General features: G+C 43.5%; 1 protein-coding gene across 2 annotated transcripts in view; it reads left to right on the forward strand.

The window, feature by feature from the left end:
- Window positions 1-427: 427 nt before the first annotated feature.
- The window catches only part of ADCY8 (adenylate cyclase 8), a 119,808-nt gene continuing 94,745 nt past the window's right edge, over window positions 428-25,490 (forward strand). Inside the window, exon 1 of one of the 2 annotated variants that reach the window (XM_061447715.1) lies at window positions 428-2,519. In XM_061447715.1, the coding sequence (XP_061303699.1) occupies window positions 1,590-2,519 (930 nt within the window). In that variant the 5' untranslated portion in view covers window positions 428-1,589. The remainder of the gene's footprint in view (window positions 2,520-25,490) is intronic. The other variant, XM_061447714.1, reaches the window with a different exon arrangement.

Consider the following 25,490-nt stretch of genomic DNA (forward strand, 5'->3'; position numbering starts at 1 on the left):
ACACTCACTTAACACAGGGTGGTTAGAGCCACACTCCTGGCAGCGGCAGCACCCTTCCCGGGAGGGCTGAGCTCGCACAGGCAGAGGTGAAGTGGTTCCCAGGGCTCCGCAGCCTGAGCAAGAGCTCTAATTCCCAGACACCACCTGAGGTGGCTCTGCTTCGAGCAAGGCAGAGGGATGCCGGACTTCAGCATCACCTCTCGCTTAGCCTAACGGGTGGACGGTCTGCTGAGCACTGCGGGACGGTCCGGGGCACCCATAGAAGCCCCGCTTGGAGAAACCCCCTGTGACCACGAAACCTGCCCCGGGCACCCCCCCCCCCAAGCTCCGTGCCCTTCCCGGCTCTGCTGCTGCGGCTGCTTTAACCTGGCAGGGGGGCGCGGGCAGCCCCGCCGACGTCGCGGGCATCAGCTGACCGCGCGGGGCTCTGCCTCCTCCCGCCCGCTCTCCCGCAGCACTACTCCGGCGGCGGCGGCTCCGCCGTGCCGGTCCCCGCCACTCCCGGGGCAGCACCGGCCGCCTGCTCCCCGCAGCCGCCTGCCCCGCGCCCTGCCTCCTCTTCCTCCTCCTCCCTGCTGCCGGGAGAGCCCCTAGAGCCGGAGCCCTCCCTGCCCTGACCCGCGGAGAAGTTGGGATGCTCCCACCGCTCTTCGCAGAGCTCTGAGTTTAAGGCGGGATTTTCGTTCCCCGCTCTTTCTCTTCTTTTTTTTTTTTTGTTTTTTTTTTTCCAGGCTCGGGTTTTGGTGGGATTTTTTTCCTCTCACCTTTCTTTCTTTCTTTCCCTCCTTTTTTTCTCTTTACCAAGCAAGCCGAGCATCTGCGATGGATGGCAGCCCCGAGCCCCCGCCGGGCAGAGGCACCCCGTGAGCCAGGGCTCGGGCCCGCCAGGGCATGCCCCGCCACGGGGGGGATGCGGGCGGGCAGCCCCCGGCCGGCGGCTCCGGCGCCGTGACCGAGGATGCCCGGAACCCGGCCGCCTCTCCCTTCCCGCCCGAGCTCGCAGGGCTCCCGCTGACCGCAGCCGCGGGAATTACAGCAGCTCCCGGGAAGCGGAGCCCCGGGACCCCCGGCGAGAGGAGCTGCCCGCTGTGAACGGCTCTCTGCAAAGCGGCTCTCCGACCCCCCCCGCGCCTCCAGCCTCCGGATGGGGCAAAGGATCGCCCGCTGGGCGCCGGGTCTGCGCCCGTAGATGCTGCGCTCCTCCTTCCTCCGCTCCGGACCCGCGGCTCGGCTCCCTCCCTGCTCACCCAGCCCGCCGGGGCGCCTGGGCTGCGCCGCAGCCGGGCTCCGCGGGATGCGGCTCCGTGGGGTGCCGCGGGAGCGGGCACGGGGTGAGGGCCGCCTGCGCTGAGCCGACTCAGCCGCCCCGCGGACCGAAGCCGCAAACCGGCCCCGCCGCCAGCCGAGACACCGGACCCAGAGACCTGCCTGTAAATGTGATCCCCCCACCGCCACCTCGCCGCCTCCACCCGCCCTTCGCCATCCCCTCCCTCCCCTCCCGCGGCTCCATCCCTCCTTCTGCTCCCCTCCCCAAAGACGGTGCCCCCTCCCCTCCCCCTCCTGTGCTCTGCCCCCCGCCAGTCACCGCCATGGAGCTCTCGGAGGTGCGGTGCCTGAGCGACAGCGATGAACTTTACACCATCAACAGGACTCCCCCCGGCAGCGGCAGACCCCAGCGCCTGCTGTGGCAGACGGCCGTGCGCCACATCACCGAGCAGCGCTTCTTCCAGGAGCACAGCAGCAGCAGCGGCGGCAGTAGCAGCGGTGGGGGCAAGGGCTTCAGCTCCGAGGAGACCTGCTGCCCCAACCACCACCCTCACCCGCCGCACCACCACCACCACCTCCGGCGACAGTCGGCCGGACGGAGTTTGGGCAGCGAGCGCCACAACAACGGAGGCACCAAAGTCTTCCCTGAGCGCACGAGCAGCAGTGGGGACCTGGGCTTTCTGCCCCTAGACTGTGCCCCCAGCAACTCCGACTTCTTTCTTAACTGGGGCTATACCTATCGCGGGGTGATCTTCCCCACTCTCCGCAACTCCTTCAAGTCTCGGGACTTGGAGCGCCTTTACCAGCGCTATTTCTTAGGCCAGCGGCGCAAATCTGAAGTGGTCATGAACATCCTGGACGTGCTGACCAAGCTGACCCTGCTGTTCCTCCACTTGACTCTGGCCTCTGCTCCCATGGACCCCATTAAGGGCATCCTCTTAGGCTTCTTCACTGGCATCGAGGTGGTGATCTGTGCCTTAGTGGTGGTCAGGAAGGACACAACCTCGTACACTTACCTGCAGTACAGCGGTGTGGTCACTTGGGTGGCCATGGCCACGCAGATCCTGGCGGCTGGCCTGGGCTGTGGCCTCCTTGGGGACGGCATTGGCTATGTGCTCTTCACTCTTTTTGCAACCTACAGCATGCTTCCGCTGCCACTCACCTGGGCCATCCTGGCTGGGCTGGTCACCTCTGTCCTGCAGCTCGTCATGCAGCTGGTTATCCCCAGGTTGGCTGTGACTTCCCTCAACCAGGTACTGTGGTGAGGAACGGGTGGGAACTGTCCTCTTTCTCCATCACTCTGGGTTACAGGAGGTGTAGGATGTCCCAGGAGATCCTCTCCCATTTAGTCAGGTGTTCAGAGGTTCGTTACCTGGTGAGGAGACCATAGGCAAAATGCAACCTTCTCCTCTCCCCCTTCTTAGTCTTCCACTGCCTATCCCAAGGTTTCACCTGAAGCTGGAGGTGGGGACACCTCCTAACCACTTTGTTCCCTCTACTTGTACATTCACTACATTGCTGTCCCTTGAAGTAGCTTTGGGGAGAGGAGCTCCTGGGGCAAGTAGGGAGGATGGGTCATTTATAATTCCCCTCCCTTACTCCCAGTAGTGCTCCATGGCATGAAATGATTCTGTCTTGGCCAAACTCTCCCACTGCTCATCTCTCATTTCACTTGCTCATGACTTTTAACTCTGGATCTGCTGGAAGGACTGGTGCTTCTGTACACACAGCACAGCTTGAACTGAGCAGTGGGAAAACAAGGCAAAGCATGCAGCTCTTGTGCAAGGAGAGCAAAGCAATTCCATGGGTGAAATCAGGAAAAGCTCCTCTTGGAGGTTTGGTGTGAGATCCCAGTCTGCCTTTGGAGGGTGCTGAGAAACCTTTTCTGCTGGTGGTCATGGAGCAAACATTGTGCTGCATCCTTGCAAGTGATGTCTAAGAGAGAGTACTGGTTACATGGGAGAGGAGGGGCGAGGGAGGGGGGTGTGCAGTGCGAACTGCTGAGAGGCACCGGGCAAGATGTGGGTCTGAGAAATTAAAACCGGGATTAAGCTGACTTCACACTCACCTGGCTTCTTCCACATGAAAGAGAGGGTGCACCAAACTCCCAACATCCCTGCAAGGCAAGAAAACACTGGCTAACAAGGGCAACTTAGTCTTGGAGATTCTTGCTGCTCCCTTTCCCCCTCCTTTCCCAGACAGTCACATCTCTGTGCTACCAATATTTCACAGCACATTGCCATCTCTATTTGGCTACCTCTGGGAATAGGGGAGAAGGGGGTGGAGGCGCTGGCAGATAATCCCCAAAGGAGGGAGGGTGCAGAGGAATGTGTTGTTGGTGGTATGTTGTTTACATGCATGCTGGGATGCACAGCTGGGAAGTGGCTGATCTTGTACATAGAAGTTTTGCTGATGGTTCTTGGGACAAATCTACCTTCCACAGACCCTGGACCTCCTGAAACCCCTGACCACCCCTGCCTGTGTCCTTCCTCTGTGCACTTGTTAGCTGTTGGCTGCCTGACCTCAACTGCCAGTGGCCAGGTTCACCCTGTTTTGTGCCTGGCTGAGCCCTGTGAATGTGAGACAAGAAGACTGTGCAGAGTTGTTCCTCAACTCTTGGTAACGTGCAGATGAATGAGCGGCAGCCACAAGCCATGCCCGTCTCCCCTGCACTGCTAGTGCTGTTAGTGCTGGTCAAAAGCTGTGTGAATTATGCCGATTTCTTAATTTATTTCCGTGTCCTATCCTGGAGCTATGAGTAATGCCCTTCTGTCTCATTATGCACAGGTATCAGCTGTTTAGCAAGTCCTCACACACACACACACACATGCGCACTTCCCACAGATACCCCTAACAAAGACATTTCATAGGAGAGATACTAACATCTTCACTTTGCAGTCCGGTACCTTGCCAGTCGTGTGAATGAGCTGCCTTTGAGAGGTGCACAATGAGAGATTATCAGCCAGATGACTGCCTTCATGAACTACACGTAGAAATCTCCTTAACGGGATATGCGCAGCTCGCCGCACATCGGTGTTGATTTACACAAGCACCCGCCTTCCCAGAGGCCACTTAACATCCCCTCGTCCCCATCAGCCCATCGGCTGCTGCCCCTTGCTTTGCTTCCGCTGCGGTGCGCGCGGAGCTCCGCCGGTCGCGGACGCGAACCTGCACTCAGCCGCCGAAGACCCCAGGGCGCTGTCCGGCAGCGTGGTGCTGAATCGCGGCGCGGTGCGGGGGCTCCCTCCAGCGGCCCCGGAGGGAGCTGCCCGTCACCTCCGCGCCTGTCCGCGGACCCAGCCGGCGCTGCCGCTCACGGTGCTGCGCACCTCCTGCGCCACCCGGGGACAGGCACCGTGTCCTCTGCCCTACGGCTCTGGGGAAGCCGGACCCTGCGCCCAGGTCGGGAGCAGCCCTGCCCTGTTGCTTGCAGTGGGGCACCAGAGAATTGCAGAGCGCTTTCAGGTGTTAGTGAATGAATGAAGGCTTTCACTGCTGATAAAGGGTCCATAGCTATCACTTTACAGGTGAACACAGAGAATTTAAACGACTGTGTCATCAAGGTTATATAGGAAATCTCTGGGGCAACACAGATGGTCTTTAAGGTCCCTTCCAACCCTAACCTTTTTATGACTTGTGATTCTATGATTCCATGGTTCTCTGATTTCTTGATCTTAGAGGCAAAGCACTCTCTTTTATCACAGAGCTTGTTTTCCCAAGTAAAATACTGCATTATTCCTTCAGAGAAGCCTTACAAGTCTAAAATGAACTATTTGATTATGTGCCAATACCTCGTCACCATGTTGCTCTGCCTCAGGATTCAGTCAGCTGCTTATGCTGGACCAAACCCAGGAATTAATGTAATAATAGAAAAAGCACAGGGCAAAACTCTGATCATGGTACAGATAGTGCTCTTTCCACTGATTTTTATGAGACCAGGATTTCATGCAGAGAAACTACTGAATCCAATTCTGAACAGAAGGAATCATTTACCCTGAAGTCAGTTTATTACCATACCCAATAGCATCCACAGACACAGACATTCTGATCCCTTTCTCAGTTACATGAGTATAAATCACTTGTAAGTCTACCTAAACTCATGAAGTTGTAACAGTTCATGCAAGAGGAAAATCAGGTGCTGCAATCTGTTTTCCCTTAACCTCTTTATTAATCTTCGTTTTCATTGGTAAATATGTTCACAAGCATTTCAAATTATCAGTAATGCTGAACACAAGCAGACAGTACTACCACCTGATTCAGCTGTTTGTTGAAGTTAACAAAGTATGCATCATCATGAATACAAATGATGCCCACTCTTCACCACTTTTTCTTGCAGTAGCACCTAAGAGGTCATTGGATTTTTCTTTCTTTGCATCTCAAAATTAATTTAAACCAGCATCCTTGGTAAAGGTGAGGGAAAAAGACTGGCTAGAAATTAGATTAAAAAAAATCCCAAGAAACCAAACATGTAGACTCAGTAGTTTCAATCCTGCCAAGTGCTCAGTGCTTATGGGGAGATATGACCACCCTTAAACCCAACTGACCCCAGTGTGAAAAACTGAGCAACGGGCTGCTGATCAGCCAGGGGAGAGCCATGAAAAATAGCCTGATGACACAATTTAAGTAAAGGCAACACTAGTGCTGACTTGACTAGATTTTGTCAGGAAGCAAATAAGAATTGCACGACAAAAGGGAATGGCTTTAAGCTGAAAGAGGGCAGATTTATACTAGATAGTAGGAAAAGGTTTTTTACTGTGAGAGTAGTGAGACACTGACACAGGTTGCCAGAGAAGCTATGGGTGCCCCATTTCTGGCAGTGTTCATGACAAGGTTGGATGGGGCTTGAAGCAGCCTGGTCTAATGGAAGGTGCCCATGCCCAATACAAGGGGGTTGAAACTAGATGATCTTTAAGGTCCCTTACAGCCTAAACTGTTCTATGATTCTATGATTTTACTGGTAAACGAGTGCACTGATTTGTGTGCCTGGTCAAATACTGTGCCTGGGGAGATGTATGCCTCTAACATCCCCCAAAATGAAAGTTTCATTTCTATTGCATTTATTCTTACATTTGTCCTTGGTAATGATGTATAGAATTCAAAATTTCAAAGACTATTTTTTTCTATATATGTGTTTCAGACATATGGGGAAGAACAAACAACTCAGAACTCCTTGGTGTTATGTAACATAGGCAGATGATAATATAGATACGAATTTTGACAGGCTTGGAATTATGTAAGCTACAAACATGCTCTGGATTTTAACCCTCTGCTTACAGAGGGTTAAAATTACACATGAGTAAATTCCAGCAGTCAGTAAGCCTACTTTTGTGAGCAAGTTGCCTGCATAAGGGATGCCTTGAGGGATCGAGTCCTAAATGAAACATATTAACTAAAACTTTAAAAATGCATTTAGAAATAACCTTGAAGTGGGTAATACGAATACAGGGGAAACTAATTTTTATCCTCTGTTAGAATCTGTCTTTCCCGGTTCTGTGAATTAATACAGTGATTTTTGCTTGTATTTTTTTTCCCCAAAGCCTCTCTCATGGTTATTAATAGAGGAAAAGGCAGAATTCACAAAATCACAAGGAGTCCCATAGAGATAAATCTATAATTATCCAATAGCAACTGACAGCATTTACGTTCATGTTTCAGTTACATATTTCCCCAAATCTGATCACTGATATCGGTATATGAGTATGCACAAAACACACTCATCTCTTCAAAATATCTGCCAAATGCTTTTGGAGCAGCTGTTAAATCTCAAAAGTATAAGGACGTTTCCAAGTGGGCTACCGTTTGAGAATCAGAACCAAAATACTCCACCTATATCCCTGTGGCTGCTTTACAGCTTTATTTACTGTTAATTTTTCTGCTATAGTGGGCAAGTTTAACCTGATTGTGTGATTTTAGACTGGGTGATGATCTTCTTTCCTTTTATATCTTGTAGTATCACCTGACCAGTATCGGTGGGTCACAGCATTAGATTAGAATTGGATACATTTGTCTCTGAAGCAGCTGCATCATTGTTGTGCTAAGTAGGGCAAATGCATTAGTTATATTTACAATTTGGTGATTAATTGCCTTCAGAGAGTTTCTCCAAAATGGATGTACTCAGGCAGAAACATGAATGAAACCTGCTTTTATCAGTGAGTTTCAGCCTACAACATTTATTGCACAGTGAAAGTTACTTTGCTAGATCTGATATAACATTTTTTTCTTGCTGTCAGAACACTTCTGGGTTGTTTTTAAGGTTTTTTTTATTGCTCGTTTGCTGTTTCTCATGGCTTAGAAAGAGGCAAACACCATAAAATAGCAGCATTTAATGCAAAATAATCACACATGGGAGCTGCACACAGCTGACAGTTAACAGCAGGTCATTCTGGAATGATCCTTGTTAGCCTGTATGGAAGACTGAAGGGGATAAATATCTCCAGTCCATCCTCTTATTGCACTTCCCAATCTTATCAGTGATGTGATCCGAACAGGAAAGAAAAAGGCAAAACTAGAACAGTTTAATGGATTCTTCTCTTTCCAGAGAGCGAGAAGGTAGGGAGTGGAAGGACTGCTTCCTCCATTTTCCTTATTTCCAGAGTATCTGGCTAAGCACAAGAACTAGAGTGTAAAAGGTGAAATTTAGTACACATAAAAGAATCAAGCTTTTAAAGTGATACTTAGGCTGATGGAGACTCCAAACCCGAAAAGCCTTACTCAGTTCCCACCTAGCATCCCATCCCTGCAAGCACCTTGTTAACATCACATTTGAGGCAGTCTTCTTGCAGTAAACTCCCCTTCTGTGTCTAAGCATCCTGTGAAGTGCCTTAATGACTCAGGGTTAGTTTCCATGCAGCCCAGCTAGAATCCAAACACTGTTCCAATGGGAACACCTTTAGTGGTTGTACTACTCACACAGTGCTTGCCTGCTGTCAAAGCCAGATGTGAAGGGGATTGTGCTTTTCCTCTGTGCAACAAATGTGGTGATGATGTTCCTAGGATATATCAGACCAAGGATTTAAACCTTTTTTCCCCCAGAGAGGATTGAAATTTCCCTCTCTACCTGACCAGAGAATTTCCAAAGCAAACCCTCCCCATTCTTAGCATAGCTGTTTTTTCTGGAAAGATAAGAGGCTAAGATCCAGCAGGTCAAAAAAAGAAAGAATAATTCTGCATCTGTAACCAGCTGATTAAGGAATTCATCTCTGACGATGTCCTTGCTGAACATTTTAGTGTTTTATATAATATGTTATTAAATCATTCCTTCAAGCACATGTCCCAGCCAGCAGACTGTATAGTCTGCTCCCCAGTCTCTGATGAGATGAATCTTAAATCTTTTTCAGAGTGTTGCAGCTTCCCCAGAGAATTTCTCTCCCTCCTTATCTGCTGCCTATCTAGTTCCTCAAAAGCAAATACAGCCTACAGGGAGGGCACTTCCTAGTGAGGCAGGAGATATTGCATGAGGGAGGGGTGAGCTTCCAGTCATTGAGCTCCTGTACAGAAGATATATGGCTATTCTCAAAGGCAATGGGAGTCCCTGTTCAGCTTTTGAACAAAAAGATACAGGCAGTGTCCAAGAGGTTGGGAAAAAAAGGAGCTTGGGGCTGAGAAGCCCAAATATAGGGGAAAAACTTCCCAGTGAATCTCTAAATCCTGGGGGGAAATGAGGTTTAAGACGTACTCCCTGTCTGTTATAGTTCCCTCCTAGGTAGCTCTCCTTTAATTCACCACACCATTTTATGTTCAATCTGAAACATTAGATTCCATTTGTGTGTTGTGGAAGGATCCCTAAGAGCATGGTGACATTCAACACAGGCTTCTAGCTTAAACTTCAGTAGTGATGTGTCTGCCAATGAGGTGCACAAGGACCTTGTTTTGTGGTTTTGTAACCTTTGGTCTGTTTTTTTCTCCTAGCCCTTCCTTCAGAGGCAGACTCTGTTTCACTTGCTCTGGTTTTGGTGCAGTGCAGCTTGTACCCAACCCCAGTGCAGAAGGGACTGTAGAGTTGCAGGATGGCCCAAGGATGGAGATGAATGCAAATCTCTGAGTTAATGGTGCAATGAATCTTTAGCGTTTTGGTACTAGCCTCACTCATTCACACCACGGATAAAAGACACCTGCTTGGTCAAAAGGGATCAGGCACAAAAAGTACTGAGTACTTCACATTATTTGGAACTAATTATCTTACTAAGGGATCTTACTAAGGCCTAACTGATTCAGAGTCTCCCAACAGCATGATTTAGGGACCTGATGTAAAGCCCACAGAGTGCAAGAGAAAGAATCCATCAGACATTAGGATTTTTCAGTGAACCTAAAAGATAACTTCTCAGGACCCTCTTTAGGGAAATCAGTGCTCTGAATCTACATTTCTTCTGAAACAGAACACAAACATGGGCATCCAGCTCCTCCAGGAATGTCTTGTAGTGAGCTCTGTCACTTTTATCTTTCTGGACACCCAGGTCTGTGGACAGAGATATGTGTGGTACTGCCTAATCTAGAACAAACAATACCACAAATGTGCACAGGGTGAACTGCAAAGCCAGGCAGCCACTGGCTGACAGAGCAGTATTTCATTGTGCGGGTTTTGTTTGTTAGCAACTGTTTTAAGAAGTGCTGCTATTTCATTTGCCAGCGTCTTCTGCTGCAAGGTTTCATGCAGTTAGCCCTAGAGGAGAGAGGAAGGCTGCTGAGTTCATTAATTAACCATTGCTGCGGTCTGAAAAACAGCCGAAGAGTATTAATGTGAAAAAAAAAGCAAAACTAACCCAAGCGATTTTTTTCCAAAACTCCAACAAATAACTGTACTTCTCCCAAATAGTCTGCCAGTGTTATCACTCCACATGTTGCTCTCAGTTTTAATCTAGAGAAAGTAATGCCAGGTATGAATGAAATACTGTTTGAATTAGTTTGATGATTTCATTCTTTTACTTCATTTTTCTTATATAATTTTGATTTAATCATTGCTTTACCTTTTGGATTTTTCTGTATCTTTATTTCCTTTTGTTTTAACAGCACAGTCCCTTAAAAATAAAATGCAGAAATCCCACTTTAGTGAAATCAATGGAAGCATTCAAGAGTGGTAGAGACCTAATTAGTAAAAGCAGTTTGTTTCTTTTGAGGGATCTGATCTCCAGGCATTTTAGTATTTCTCTTTTGCTCAAACTCTCCTGCTTCGTTTACCTGGGAGCTACTCAGGGATGGAGCTAGCTATTCTGTGCTGCTTGCTTTAGGTCTAGCACAACAGGAGCCTCATCCATTGATCCAAAGGTATCATCACAGTGCAAATAAAAAATAATAATAATAACTAAGACAATGAATCAGCACAGAAGAATTATATCATAATATACTGTGTACCAGGTGTTTTATAACTCTGGAGTAAGGGTCTTAGGTAACAAAATTATTTAGCTCTCATGGCAGTTATCCAAATAACTGTACAAGATCTGGATATACACATTCTTTTATCCTATGATTCTCTGTCACATGAGAAAGAACCTCTAGTGCTTATTAGAATTAATAATCTTCATAAACACACTAGAGAGGGTTATAATTGACATAGAAATCATCCCACACGTGCTTAGTATGCATCTAATTTGATGAGCTGGGTATGTATATTCTTTCAGAGGAAGGAGCAATATTCACCACGGATTTCAGCTAGGGCCTGAGAATGAGGATCATTCCCATTTCATCACTAAATTTATCACTGGCCTGTGCTGACCTGCACACATCACTTTAGGTTTCTGGGCTTTATTTGATTTGAAAATTTGCCTTTCTCAGTTGTTGTAATATGTGACTAATACATTCAATTGCTTTGAGGTTTTTGTGCAAAACATGCCCATCATCTTCCATGATGCATCAAAAAAGGAATACTTTATTGACTTCTGTCAGAAACACAATTTTTGTTAAAAAATTAATACACTGAATGCAGTGGAAATTTCTGCATATAACTTTACTCTTTCTTGAAAGGCCTGGTTCAACATAATTCTCTTAATGGCTGGAAGGCATGTCCTAAAAGGAGGGACTAAGGACTCTGTTTTTGTCTAGTTTGGAGGAGAGGAAGCTGAGGGGCAACCTCATTGCTCTATGCAGTTTCCTGAGATGGGCGAGTGGGGAGGGAGGTGCTGATTCCTTCTCCCTGGTATCTGGTGACAGGATGCATGGGAATGGTTCAAAGCTGCATCAGAGGAGGTTTAGACTGGACATTAGGAAGCTTTTCTTTATCAAGAGGGTGGTCAAACACTGGAACAGGCTTCATAGAGAGGTGGTTGGTGCCCCAAGCCTATCAGTGTTTAAGAGGTATTTGGACAATGCCCTTAATAACATGCTTTAACTTTTGGTCAGCCCTGAAGCAGTCATCCAGTTGCACCAGATGATCATATTAGGTCCATTTCAAGTGAAATAGTCCAGTCTAGTCTTAGTCTACTTAGTCTGATTCCTTCACATTAGTGCGTCTATGATTCTATATAGTAGCCTGTACTTGAAATATTAAGGAAGAAGTATATCCTAAAATGGATGCAAAGATTTGTAGCTTATTCTTCCAAGACTTGAAGGTCTTTGAGAGTAGCCAGTAAAAATTGTTCTTTAAGACTTAGGCAGAACTTAAATCATATGAATCTTCCCAAGGATGTTACTGTAAGTATTTTTTTATCATTTCTAGAGTGTAGCTAAATGCCACTCTGATGCTACGGTAGTTTCCGTGTTCTTCTCAGTCCTGAGAGTAATAGCAGCTTGTTGACAGCAGTGGGAAAAGAGGAAGAATTTATTGCATGTATTTTATTTCTGCTAATGTAATTGCTTTTGTCTGCTATGTTTCAATAGCCACCTGAGAGGCTACAAGAAATGGCAGAAGAACACATGAAATGTTGCATTTTCTATGTGATGGTACAGGATGATAGGGCCTTCAATAATCTTCTTAATAGCTCTTCATGCTCAGAAAAGATTTTCCAATGACTTATCACCTTCTTTCCTGTAAAAATGTACTTGTGTCTACTTACTCTTAAGGGGTAGTTTTGCAGATTGTTGCAATGACAACCACGCTTCTTTGCTATTATTCCGTAGCAAAATATCTAATGTAAGCATTCACTTACTCCAAATCCCATAAACAATCAAAACAATTGACAAGCTTTAAAGAGAGGACTCTCAGAGGTAATGTGACTTTGGAGGATTGTAAAAGGTTGCATCTTAACATTATGCCAATTATTTAAAAGTCAAGGAAAGCACTCATATGCATAAAGAAGTGTATAAATTTGTTTGATGACCTGAGGCCTGAAACTTGGCACGGAGAAGGCTAAGGTAGCTGTTCTTTCCTCTTCAAGCAGCTGACAAAAGTTTGCTGGCCAGATTGCTTCCCATGGCACCAGAACATACTAACTTCTTTGTTGAATTTACAAATGGGCTATCCACATGTCATTTACTGAAGAACTCTTTTGATGATGTACAAAAAGGAAGAGTATTTGAGATCACTTCTGGCTTTCTTCTGCAACACAAGACTTCTATAATTAAACTTGACACAGTTGATTTTTTAAAATGCAAAAGCAACCAGTATATCTAATAAAATTGAATAATATCCCATATTTAAATTTCTGAAGGTTCAAAACACTTCATAGATTTGCATATATTTGTATTATATAGATAGAAACAGCAAAGGCAAAGCTGTGTAATTTCATGCCTTACTCTTTTTTTGTAACTTGCTTTCAGGTTCAGTAATTACATTTGCAAGTCAAAATAATATTTACTATGCTCCTAAAGTTTGTGTATCTCTAAAGAGAGTTTATAGGTGCAATTTCAAAATGGAAAATACACACACCATTAATTAAGAGACATTTTTTCTAATTACTATCATTAGAAATTTAAACTATAATCTGGAAATCAAACTGCCATCTTCTGGCTAATAGCAATATGGATTCAAGAGCTGGAGATCTTCAGTGAACCTGCAAAGTGCTTACTCAGATCTTAGTGGCCTTTACCATGTAGTGACAATTCAAAGAATCTCAGACAAAGCCAGGAAATTTTAGAGTATCCTACAAATAAGGAAAGGATTAAAAATCCAAATTCTAAGCCCACACAAATTCTCACAGACTTTGTATGAAGCCTGTGGTCTATAAAACATGGAAGAATAGGTGGTGGTCATAGCAATTATTCCCAGGATAGTCATCTGGCCTAGAGGCCATTTTTCAGTGTGATTTAGAGACTTAAAAGTACAGGGGGGTATCAAGTGAAATTTTCAACACTCCACAAGCTGAGGGACTCCTTAAATTACTTAAGTGGTTACAAGAGTATCTTGTGGGACTCCTTAAGTCCCACCACCTCCCACCAAACCCAATAAACAGTCTTACATGGTGCATACAATACAAAACTAGTAGGAGAGGCTGATACACTGGATGATCTGATGATTGCACTGCCATTCAGAAGGACCCCATTCAGAAGGACCTCAGAGGGATGGAGAAACTGGCTCACAGGAGCATCATGGAGCTCAAAAGAAGGGAAATGCACCTATAGGGGAGTAACCCTGTGCATTGGTACAGGCTGATGATAGCTGATCACCTGGAAAGCAGCTCTGTAGAGAAGGCCCTCGGGCCCCTGGTAGACGCCAAATTGACCATGAACCAGCAATACAAAGACCAGTAGCCTCCTGGGCAGAACATTCTCAGCAAGCTGAGGAAGGTGATCCTTCCCCTCTGCTTAGTCCCAGTGAAACACATCTGAAGTGCTGTGGCCTGTGCTGGACTACCCAGTACAGGAGAGATGTGGATATGTGAGTTCAGAGAAGGGCCATGAAGGACCATCTGACAAATAAGGAAAGGCTGAGACTGCTGGGACTGTTCTGCCTGGAGATGAGAACATTCAGGAGGGCTGGGTGAGGGAAGGGGAAATCTGGTTAATAATGATGGTCTTTAAACGTAATGTTTTCAGCTGCAGTAGATCCTGCTCATTTTCTTGTGTCTCTAGGATAAAGGATTGCTCTGGAGAAAAGGAAGATGAAGGGACACTGTGACAGCATTCATATATGTACGGTGATTGCTACAGAGAAGAATTGTTCATTGTTTCATCTATTGCTATCAAAAGATGATGGTCTTAAGTTATTGTAGGGAATGTTTACATTAAATAGTAGGAGAAACCTTGTAACAATAACCTAATAATAATTTAAATGACCTCATTTTTCTTGGGAGGCTTTACCCTGAGGTATGGTTAAGCAGTTTAGGAGGAATTTTTTTAGGAGTGATTTAAATAATATACAGGACCTGGACCTTGGGCTAAATAAGAAGAGAAGAGATTCAAAACAGCCCTGCGGAGAAGGACTTGGGGGTGTTGGTTGATGAGAAAATGAACATGAGCTGGCAGTGTGCGCTTGCAGCCCAGAAAGCCAACTGTATCCTGGGCTGCATCAAAAGGAGCGTGACCAGCAGGTCGAAGGAGGTGATCCTGCCCCTCTACTCTGCTCTTGTGAGACCTCACCTGGAGTATTGTGTGCAGTTCTGGTGTCCTCAACATAAAAAGGACATGGAACTGTTGGAACAAGTCCAGAGAAGGGCCACGAGGATGATCAGGGGACTGGAGCACCTCCCGTATGAAGACAGGCTGAGGAAGTTGGGTCTGTTCAGCCTGGAGAAGAGAAGGCTGCGTGGAGACCTCCCAGCAGCCTTCCAGTATCTGAAGGGGGGCTATAGGGATGCCGGGGAGGGACTCTTCATTAGAGACTGTAGTGACAGGACAAGGGGTAATGGGTTAAAACTTAAACAGGGGAAGTTTAGGTTGGATATAAGAAGGAAATTCTTTCCTGTTAGGGTGGTGAGGCACTGGAATGGGTTGCCCAGGGAAGTTGTGAATGTTCCATCCCTGGCAGTGTTCAAGACCAGGTTGGCCAGAGCCTTGGGTGATATGATTTAGTGTAACGTGTCCCTGGGCATGGCAGGGGTGTTGTAACTAGATGATCTTAAGGTCCTTTCCAACCCTAACAATTCTATGATTCTATGATTCTATAACCTGTCAAGGTCCTTTTGTGCCCTACTTTCTATAATTAAATGATACTGGCTCCTAATTCTGGCTATGCTGCAAAGTATTCTCACTGCTAGTTTCCAAAGGAGTAAACCATTTTGCATTTCTAATGATTGCTACACTGATGTTGATAGATCATTCTGAAGTAGCTTTATTTATGTAGCTTGAAATACTACAGCATCAAGAATTTATATTTGTGGTTCACTAAGGACATGTGGGATGAACTATTAAGCAACAGTATTACTGATGGTGCAAAAAAATGGGAGAATCTAATTGCCTCTTCCAAGATGCTAACAACTGGTGAAAGGACTGTATTGTCAATCAAGTCCTGCTGAAGGCTAAGAAACAGCAAGGAGTGAATCTGCTGAATAAGGAAGGGTCATTTTTACCCAAAGAAAAATCTTTTTCAGGTCATCATCAGCTCATTTTATTCGACCTTCAATCTTCCTCTTATGTCATTAAGATGGTCTGATTTATTTTATTTTTTTATATACATACTTAAATATATATATAAATATATTCAGAGGATCATCAGTAGATTCTGTTCATTATATATATTTGTGATACATATGCCACTTAATCACAAAGGATAAGAATTTTCCTGGTTGTTCCTGCTCTAAGCAAAGAATGTAAGTATCTGTGTACATTAGAAGATATGGATATTGTCTCTGAAATCTTTAGGAGTACAGCCAGCTTTAGAACTATCCTTAGATAACATGGTACACATGAAAATATTAGAAACAATATAGGCATGTAGTGCCATAAGTAAATACAGTGATTAGTTCATGCTTGCTGCATAGCTGGAACGTTGTTAAGAGGTGGAAGAGTCTTGGCTTTTCCTTTGTGTCTATATCCACCCTACACTCTGGGAAACCTCATGAGGTAGTTTGTCTCTTGCAGTTTCCCCACGTATAACATCCACAATTAGACACCCACATTAGACATGAGGCTGCTTTCTGTTACTGGAGTAGCATAGCACCTTTCTTAGGCTGAGCATCTCACTCTGCTGGAAAACAGGGAATTGGGCTTTTATTTATAAAGAGGCATTCCTTCTCCAATAAAGGCCTTAGCAGAACACAGTTGAAATTCAGGGAACATGGTGACTAATGTTCTCTTCAAGAGCAACGAGCAATAGACTCTAACCTTGCCAGCATATTTTAATCATGTTTTTTCATGTCGTGAAGGGCAATTCAGTCTTTCAGCAAAATGCCTTTATTTCCAGACTATAAAATCGGTATCAGCAGTTCAGAGCAACTATGCAGACACTTTTAGTAAAAGATTTTTAGACAACCATTTCTACTCCTGCCGGATACAGGAATTTCTTTGAAAGATGAATACTTTGAAGAGTCATGCTGGGTGTTCTGTTCAGACTAAAAGATGGTATAAATCACACATGTGAAATACAAGTGCTCTTGTTCTTCTCAGTGAAAGTAAGGTGGTAGGTAGAGGTAGGTCATCCTGGGTCTTTTTATTGTTATAATCATTTTGAAGATGCACACATCGACATTTTATAGATTAGGATGCATTTATCCCAGTTCTTGGATGATATCATCCAAATCCAGTGATGCTGCTGCTGTTCCTGCAAGTCCTGGACTGGACTGGCCACCTCTCACAACTGCAAATCCTGCAGATCAGGAATACCTGCCCTTGTGATCCAGCAAAGACTTTTTATTCAATCCTGGTGTCAGCAGGGGCCCTTATCTCCCAGATGAAGGATTTTGCAACTCTGGGTGGCCATGACTCTTACATTTCAGTTTCCAGTTAAATTCACCGGAAACTGGAAGCAGAGCGCTATCATATGCTGCCCACATTCTATTGGTGTATTCTGAATATATAATATCTCTAGGTAGCCATATTTTCACTGCTGAATGTGACCAGAATTGTTCCAATCTAAGAAAGGCATTTGCACACCTACAGGGCTGAGCTACCCAGCAATTCAGAAGTTGCACCTCTTCACTACTAACTAGAGAAAGATAAAAAAATGTGAAGATTGAGGGGTTTTTATGTAATCTGACAAGAACTAAAGATTTTAAAACTCACAGGCACAGACACACATACTCATTGGTTTCTAGTTCTCCAGATTTGGCTTGCTCATCTCTAGATATTGTTCCCAAATGCTTTTTATTATAATCTTGTGTGGCATTTATTCTGACTGGTTCTACTTTTTATATTAATAATTTTCTTCTTAAAGAAACAAATTATTGCCATGACTCAGATTTTTTTCTTATTTTTTATAAACTCTTTGTGGAAATAATACAAAGAAACATGTCAGAAGGCGAGAAAGAAGGCCAAATGAATGACAAAAGTTATTTACAATACATTATGTGTTTATTTCATGCATGTTAGATTTAGGCTTACATAATGATTAATCAAGCTGACCTTAACACATGGATGAGGATGTTCATGAGGATGGCAACATGAAGAAGTCATTTGTGCTTGTTCTTGGTTTTACCCAGGTTTTAATATAGGTTACACATGCACATCCTGTACAGTGTCGGCCATCAGATGTCAGCTTAATATTGACAACTGATATGTTTGTAGTGCTGTCTGTAAGACATGGTTTTAATTGCTTTCAGCACTGCACTATATAAACAGAAAGAAAAATACTTGAACAGTAGGGCCTGTTTGGGGCTTTACTTTCCTTTAAGAACAGAAATTCTTATATTTTGCAATTTGAAACATTTGTACGTACCTTGGAAGGGGTGTATCTGGCCAATGTTGACTCTGGATGGCAAAACTTATGCACTAAGAACTGATTTCATCCTTCCAGGAAAAAAAAAGTCACATTGTTATCAAGCAGGACACATAAGTGATTCCCTAGGATATCTGAAATGCTTTGTTTCACTTGTGTTTCACTTGTGTTCTGATAGGTAACAAACCAAGATTGTTGGAGGAATCTGCTTAAAAAGCTGTCAGAGCCAGAAGGCCTATCTACATCAAACAACAGGCTTTGGATAAGGCATGAAACTAGTATGTGTGTCACCCTGTCATTACGTGTGTCTTTTCTCCTTGAGTCCTTTCATAGATTTAACTATTAGCACTGTATGGCTTCTAGAAAACATCAGCCAGTTGGGAAGATTAGTTTATAAAATTGATTGTCTTTGGTTTTCTTTTGTAAGGGTCAGAAATTATGTTCTCTTCATTGCCTGAAATTCCAGTAAGAAATCCACTTTGACAGCTAATTCTTGACCTAAATTCTGGGGTGGCTTTTGTGTCACTGAGTAGGTGCCTTTAAACAACCTGAACCGCAAAATGTGGATGGCTGTATGAACTCGCACACAGCTATCCTGATGTAGACTGTTTGAAGGCCTTCTCTTGTTTATGTCCATCAAGATTTAATAGTTTCCAGCAGCTCTCTCTGGTATCAGCAGGATTCATCATTCAACAGCAGAGACAGTGTTTTTTTTTGTCTTGCATCATTTATTTAATATTCCACAAACAGTCCAGTTTCTCTTTCTCATGCTTACACAAGCAGTGAAAACAAAAGCATGGCTTATATTGTCAGGCAAGGAGAACTTAACCCACAGCAAATACCAGTTTTTGATGTTAATCCCATCCTTGTTTTATACCAGAATAAATCACTGCTTTCAAAGGAATTAGTCCTAGGTCACACCACTGTCAATGCAGAATGAATCCTGTACCATATGTCTCCTCTGCTAGCAAAGAGACAAGAGGAAACCTAATCCTTCATTATTTGTCTGTGACATATTTTGCCAGCCAAAAGACTGAATCAACTTTTTCCCACAGCACTCTCTGTACTTTTGATGTCAGTCTGACTTCTTCCAACTCACCACACTGAAGCATTCACTGTGACTAATAGCAAAACAACACCCACAGGTTTCACAAAGGAAAATGTTTATCCTTGCCTAACTGTCTGAGATAAACTTTTAATCAAGCTGGTCTGGAATGCTGTAACCTCACAGCTTTTGTCTGGTACATTTCCATTTGCTTCCATAGTTCCATAGTTCCTAGTTAAGAGTTAAAAATTTTGAGATTAAGAGTCTTCTTGAAGTCTTTAAAGAGGAAATTGATTCACAATAGATAGTTAGCAATAAAATTCCCATTAAACATAAGTGGTTCATGTGTTCCACTGTACCTAAGCTATGTTTGGTTCAGCTCTGGAAAACGAAGGCTCCTGGTCCCTGTTACCCCTTCTCTAACTACCCTAAAGTTTTCTTTGTTGGTCCAAAGCCTTTCCATTTCCTGTGGTCTCACAGGGTCATATCAGCACTGGTTTTCTGTGTGGTTAAGGATGCCTGAAATTCTCTGTACACTGAAATCAGTCTACAGTCCGCTACCTTTATGCTACCCAAGATTTCTCCAACGTAAAGGGAGGCCTCAGATGCTGTGATATGCCATGTTTACAGCCCAGTGTTAGCATCAGGGATGACTGAGGAAGTAGGTGCTTGGGTGTTTTGTTGATTTTTTGTTTTTAATATTTTCTAGGAAAGTACTCTAATTTGGGAATTTGCTTTTCAGGGGATCATCACAGTCAACAGTAAAAGGAGAAACTGAGGGAAAAATAAGCACAAGGAATATCAAATTGCTTTCATTGGGGTTTTCAGGTCACTTTTCCAAAATCAGTTTGAAATGGAAGCAGGGAAGCCAAAATGGGAAATGGAGAAAGGAGATATTTACTTTGTTTATTTCTGGGCTAGCAAGCCTGCAGCCTGATCTGGGAACTACAAGCCCATTCTTGTTGTCTCATACTTCAATCAGTTGTAGATTCAATGGTAGGCTCCATCTCTAATGACACTGGGGCAAAACAGCAGCATCTTACAGGTGCAACTGCGGGAAAGATTCAGCCTTGACGTTGGCCTTTAGTCTAAAATGCCAATAATAAAGTGTAAAGAGCCTTTGTTTCCAGCACTGTTTTGGATTTGGGGATGAATGCTTTGAAAAAAGAACAACTGTGGGAAAGGTTTGCTTTGCAGCAGGTATCACTGATTAACACAAACAGCTGATCAGCGGAGTTTCCTTTCAGAGTAGAATCAGGCTTTGAAGGACAAGGGCTTGGAAAAGGACACTAAACACTGTGATATTCCTCATGTATTTTTCATTACCAGTATTTTCAGTACTATTCCTATTAAATCAATTTACTTTTTAATAGTTATTAGTCTTACTCTCACCCTGACTGGAAGGGTTTTCATAAGGCTGTCTTTATTCCTTGATAAAGAGTCTGAGAGTAATTTAAGACCATTATGTTTTGCTATTGCTTTCTTTTTCCACTGCACTACCAAAGGGGGAAAATGATTTGCAGACTCCTGCTTCTTTCTTCCACCTATGGCCACAGCTTGAAAATTCAGAGGAACACACACTTGGACACAAATAAAAACGAAAAGCTTCTCTGTTTCTCTTGTGCAGTCTATTGTAATAACACTGTAGAATGCACTGTGGAAGGGTCACCTGTACACAAATCATAACAATTGCCAGTTCTATTGGAAAGAGACATGGAGTATGTACTGCAGGTAATTGCTGGAACATGCGTACAATTGATCAGATGAAACCAGAAGTGAAGTGTGTCAGAGAAGATGAACTGCTGTCATCCCTGCAAACGTAATTATTGTTCACTCAGTTTTGACATTCTACTTTGGATAAAAGCCATTATCTAGAGCAATAAAAACAGCTGTGCAGAGCACCCCCCAGACTCACTTAGCAGAAGGGCAGACTTCTTAATTCTGTTTTCCTTAAAATGTAGTTAAACTCTTTCCAATGCTGCAGAGCAGCTTTGATGAATGATTTCCCCCCCCCTACCATTACTCCTAATAAGTTGTATAATTCGCTAAGGGAAGTACTCAGAGTTCTTCTGCCTTGGCTGTCCTGCATTGACTTAGGTAGAAGTACTGAGATAATTTGAGGAAAAATTTCAGAAGTTACTTTCACTTTAGAGGTCTGAAATTTAGGGTGTTGCTCACCCTAAAACTCAGTGATGCTCTCAGATGCTTCCAGACCAGGTGTTATCTGGAATTTTTTTGTCACTGTGAAGTTATCTGTGATAGGACAAGGGGTAATGGGTTCAAACTTAATCAGGGGAAGTTCAGGTTAGATATAAGGAAGAAGTTCTTTACTGTGAGGGTGGTGAGGCACTGAACAGGCTGCCCAAAGAAGTGGTAAATGCTCCATTCCTGGCAGTGTTCAAGACTGGTTTGACAGAGCCTTGGATGACGTGGTTTAGTGTCAGGTGTCCCTGCCCATTGCAGGGGGCTTGGAACTAGACAATCTTAAGGTCCTTTCCAACCCTAACTCTTCTATGATTCTATGTGTAATGCCTGGTCTCCAAATACTGGCCTATCTGAATTGGGAGACAGTTATTTAGAATTCAGATACCCATGTATGTAATGCAAAGGGGAAAAAAATAACATTTGGCAAGTGTTGCTTTAAAAAACAACTCAACGGGAATTGGTTTTGTAATTCTTAATATCTAGGATGTTGTGAGTGTGCTTCCTCATTTCAGAGTAATTTGTTATAAATCTTCCTTTAGTTGCTGTAACTTTTATTAGGAGTAATTAATTCTCTAGTGGCTTTAAATGGAATGTGGCTTCTATTGAATGTAAGCAAGGAAGATCAACCTCTGCACAGAGAAAGTGTAGGGAAAATTTCGGTGTAAGATTGAGATTAAGGAGTCTAAAATATGGAAATGCAGAAAGGGAAACTCCACAGCTGCTTTGTACTCCCTTCTGAGCAATGAGAGGAAGACTACCGTCACTTCCTTTCTTAAACTACTCTCACTACCATGGGCTCCTCCCAGTGTGTTCTCTGTGGTGCAGGCATTTGTGCTGTGTCTTGTGTTTTGCTGGGTTTTTTTGTGAGTTGTTACAGGATCTACTCCTGGTTTGACAACACAGGCAATTAAAAGTAATTCTGTAGTACATGTACTATGGTTTCTAGGTTATGCATATTTGGAGAAGAAGATGGATCCCTGTCTGAACTTTTCATGTTTACTTAGACACACCAAATGAGGCGATGCTTTTGGACAATAAAATAATGACATCTGGAAAGTCTGGCTTTATATTTCTCCTTTTAATTACCATGCAATGAAGTTGTCTCCAGGTAGAAGGAAAAGGTACCTAACCAGCACACAGAAAACACTGAATAAAGGGGGTTATTTGTGTCGAAGGATAAGACTGTTCATTCTAAGTAGGAACATTTCAGGTATCTGTAATAGCATCCTGTGTGCCAAATGATAAAAGAGAGCTGTGTTGCTCAGTGCACAGGAGACATGATCGCCAGATTTCATTGTGTGGCTCAGGATCAGTTCCTGGATGAGGGTCAGGGAGTTCAGAAGATTACCCTATAGCCATGGAAAAGTTACTAAAAATTTAAGATCATTTACCCATCTCTCTCCATTCGTCTGTATCCATGAGCTATGGCCCTACTACTGACACTGTCCTAGGCACATGTAGTCATTTTAACATCTATAAAAAGACAAACATCCAAAAAAGGTTATCCAAAGTCACAGAATACGTTTTCTTTTATGAAGATTATGCCTGAATCCTAAATTTTAGACAAACTCAAGGGCAGTTAGAGGAGATGTGCTGAAAATTATTTGCCATTTGGGGCTGCTTGATGGCACTAGCAGGGTTATGTATTTGCTTGACCGCTACTGTGCACCATTCAGTTTCTGTCAACCCTTATCTGTCTGATGTGATATGATATGATATTTCTGAAAGATCTTTTGTACCACACCATGATGCAAAATTCTTACCATAGTTGATAGCTGACTTATCAAATTATATAGTTTGAGCCGCCTGTGAACAATTTAATCAGACATTCAATTTCTTATATTTCTAATGGATTCCATGAGAGGAAAAGCAAGAAGGGAATAGCTGTTTTTCTAACATCAAATTAAACTCTTGTTTTGAATATTCAAGATACATATTTTTTAATGATATCTTGAGCTAGAACAATTGATTTTATGCAGAAGTGTCATCGTTCAGAGGGAAAAGGGTCTTTGTTTTAAAAATCGTTATCAGTGCAGGAGCAATAGGTATGTTAGGATATTCTCACTGAGTATGAGTAATTCCTTGGGGTACATCCTGTGTTTTGATAAGGCTAACCTGTCCTGCAGGATTTCATGCACATTAAAGATCAGACTGTGTCCTCAAGCACACAGTGAACACCTCTAATACCTGCTCTGAAGCAACAAGACCAGGCTTCTTAAAAGATCTCACCTCTGCTAGAGGCATAAATAAGATCCGAGTTCTTGAAGAATCAGACAATGTTTCTGTGGGAGCTGTGCACAGCTGAATTAGTTCTAAACACAAAATCAGAAGGTGACAGTGACACAAATAGCTTCTTTCACATTTAGCAAATCAGGTGTAAGTGGGGTGAAGCACTGCTCTTAATCATCATCTCAGGTGTGCGGTTCCTGTCTTCCAGTAAATTGTATATATAGATCACTCCAGAGGTATTAGTGCATTGGACGATATAGAGTATCAGGGACAGATGAACTTTCTTGAAAGTCATAGCAGCAGTTTTGCACCTTTGTGGAACAAGCTGGTTTCCAATAAGTGTTGGTGGAGAAGTTTCCACAATCTAAACCAAACAAAAACCCCTCTATCACAGCATTTAGCAGTTGGACTGAGGACAAGTCAGAAGGAATGAACCTGGAGAATAAAAAAACTCCTTGCAAGATGATTTAACAATAAGGCAACAATGATTTCAGTTTAATGAGTTGGAAGCAGGGCCAACTATGAATGTTCACGTGCTTCCTCTCCCTGTGGAGGCTGTGCTATGAACTCAATCAGACGACTGCTCTAGATGGGAAAATCGCTGCCAATGCCAAATGTTTGTTTTTTTAAGTTGGCCAAGTTCCCTGATATAGTTCACAGTATGGTCCCACAAATAATTGATCTGGCATGACAAAGGGGAATGTGTACTGAGGGATCAAGGTAGGCAAGAGGCAGTACAGAGATATAGGTACTTACTTGTTTTGCTGCCAGGAACTTTGATTCATAAAATCATGGTCTCAGCTGGAGACAGAGGCTTGCTGCAGCCCAGCAGGAGAGAATGGTGAAGTCTGTGCTGCCAGATGTTCCTATTCTATCCAAAGTAGAGCAGTTTGGTCTCAAATTCCACTTTTTTCATACCAACCCCAGTTCATTCCTGATGATCAGTTCTTATAAAACCATAATTTATTTTCCCTCAAAGTAGCCTAAGCAAGGGGGTGTTGGAGAAGGGAGAGAAGGCAATGGGATTTCTGAGACATTTTACTTACAAACCCAACCTTGCGACAAGATCCTATTTTTAGTTAAACAACTAATAATAAATCAAAATGCTTCTTCAAACCTAATTAACCAATAATAATTACCATAGCAACCAGTTCTTTATGTAACACATGTTGAAAACACTCTTAAAGAAGCACAACAGCTTTACTTTCCCAGTTTTCCCAAAACAGAGCTACTCTAATCCGCTGTTGAAGACAATCCAAAATTAGAAAGAAAAATAAAAAAACAATTAAATCATTCCCACAGGCTCATTTCAGGAATTAATGAAATTCCTGCTCTTTAGGACTGATCTGCCTTGAGAATGTCCAACTGGAGTTTACACTGGAAACAATTTCTTCACTTTTCAGCTGTGTTTTGCTAAGTTCAGCCCCAGCATTACTCTGTTTCTATGCAGCAGAACAAAATAACCTGCTGAAGAGGTTCATAATAGGTTTATTTCTGCAGAGCACACTAAGGTTTGCTTCTGTAGTAACACTTAAGTTCAGTGTCCTCCTGGATTTCAGAGTAGTTTCCAAATCTTTTTAGCTTTCTCTCCTCCACTTCCACTATGCTTTCCATGTGAAAGTGTACTACTGTTGGTTCAACTATTCATAATGAAAATTGTCTGTAGCAATTATTGTCTTTTAGGGCTAGCTATGAACTCATTTCCAGTCTGTTGGGTTTGCTCCTATGTATTCACATATCCTCAGGTTACAGGCTCTTTGGAAGTGCTGGGATCAGTGACTCAGTCAATCACTACACACTCTATACATGTCGACTAATGGCAGGTCTTAGAAAGCACTGAATAAGGAGACTACAGCCAGCCTAATGGCTTTATACTCCCTGATGGAAAATCGTACCTTTTCAAAGAGGAAAATCGCAGCAAAATTGAAACACAATTCAGTTATGTTTTTTTAAGTTTTGAAACTTCTGGCATTTGCAAACTCTTCCTTAACTTGCTCCCAGTTGTTCATAAACTCACAGGATTCTGTGTAAGCTCCAAATCAAGGCAAACTCAATTAGGTGCTTTTA

This window comes from Pezoporus flaviventris, unplaced genomic scaffold, assembly GCF_033815535.1.
Source record: "Pezoporus flaviventris isolate CSIRO_AGI_PZ_B2104156 unplaced genomic scaffold, CSIRO_AGI_Pfla_v1 ptg000007l, whole genome shotgun sequence".
NCBI classification, from domain to species: Eukaryota; Metazoa; Chordata; class Aves; order Psittaciformes; family Psittacidae; genus Pezoporus; species Pezoporus flaviventris.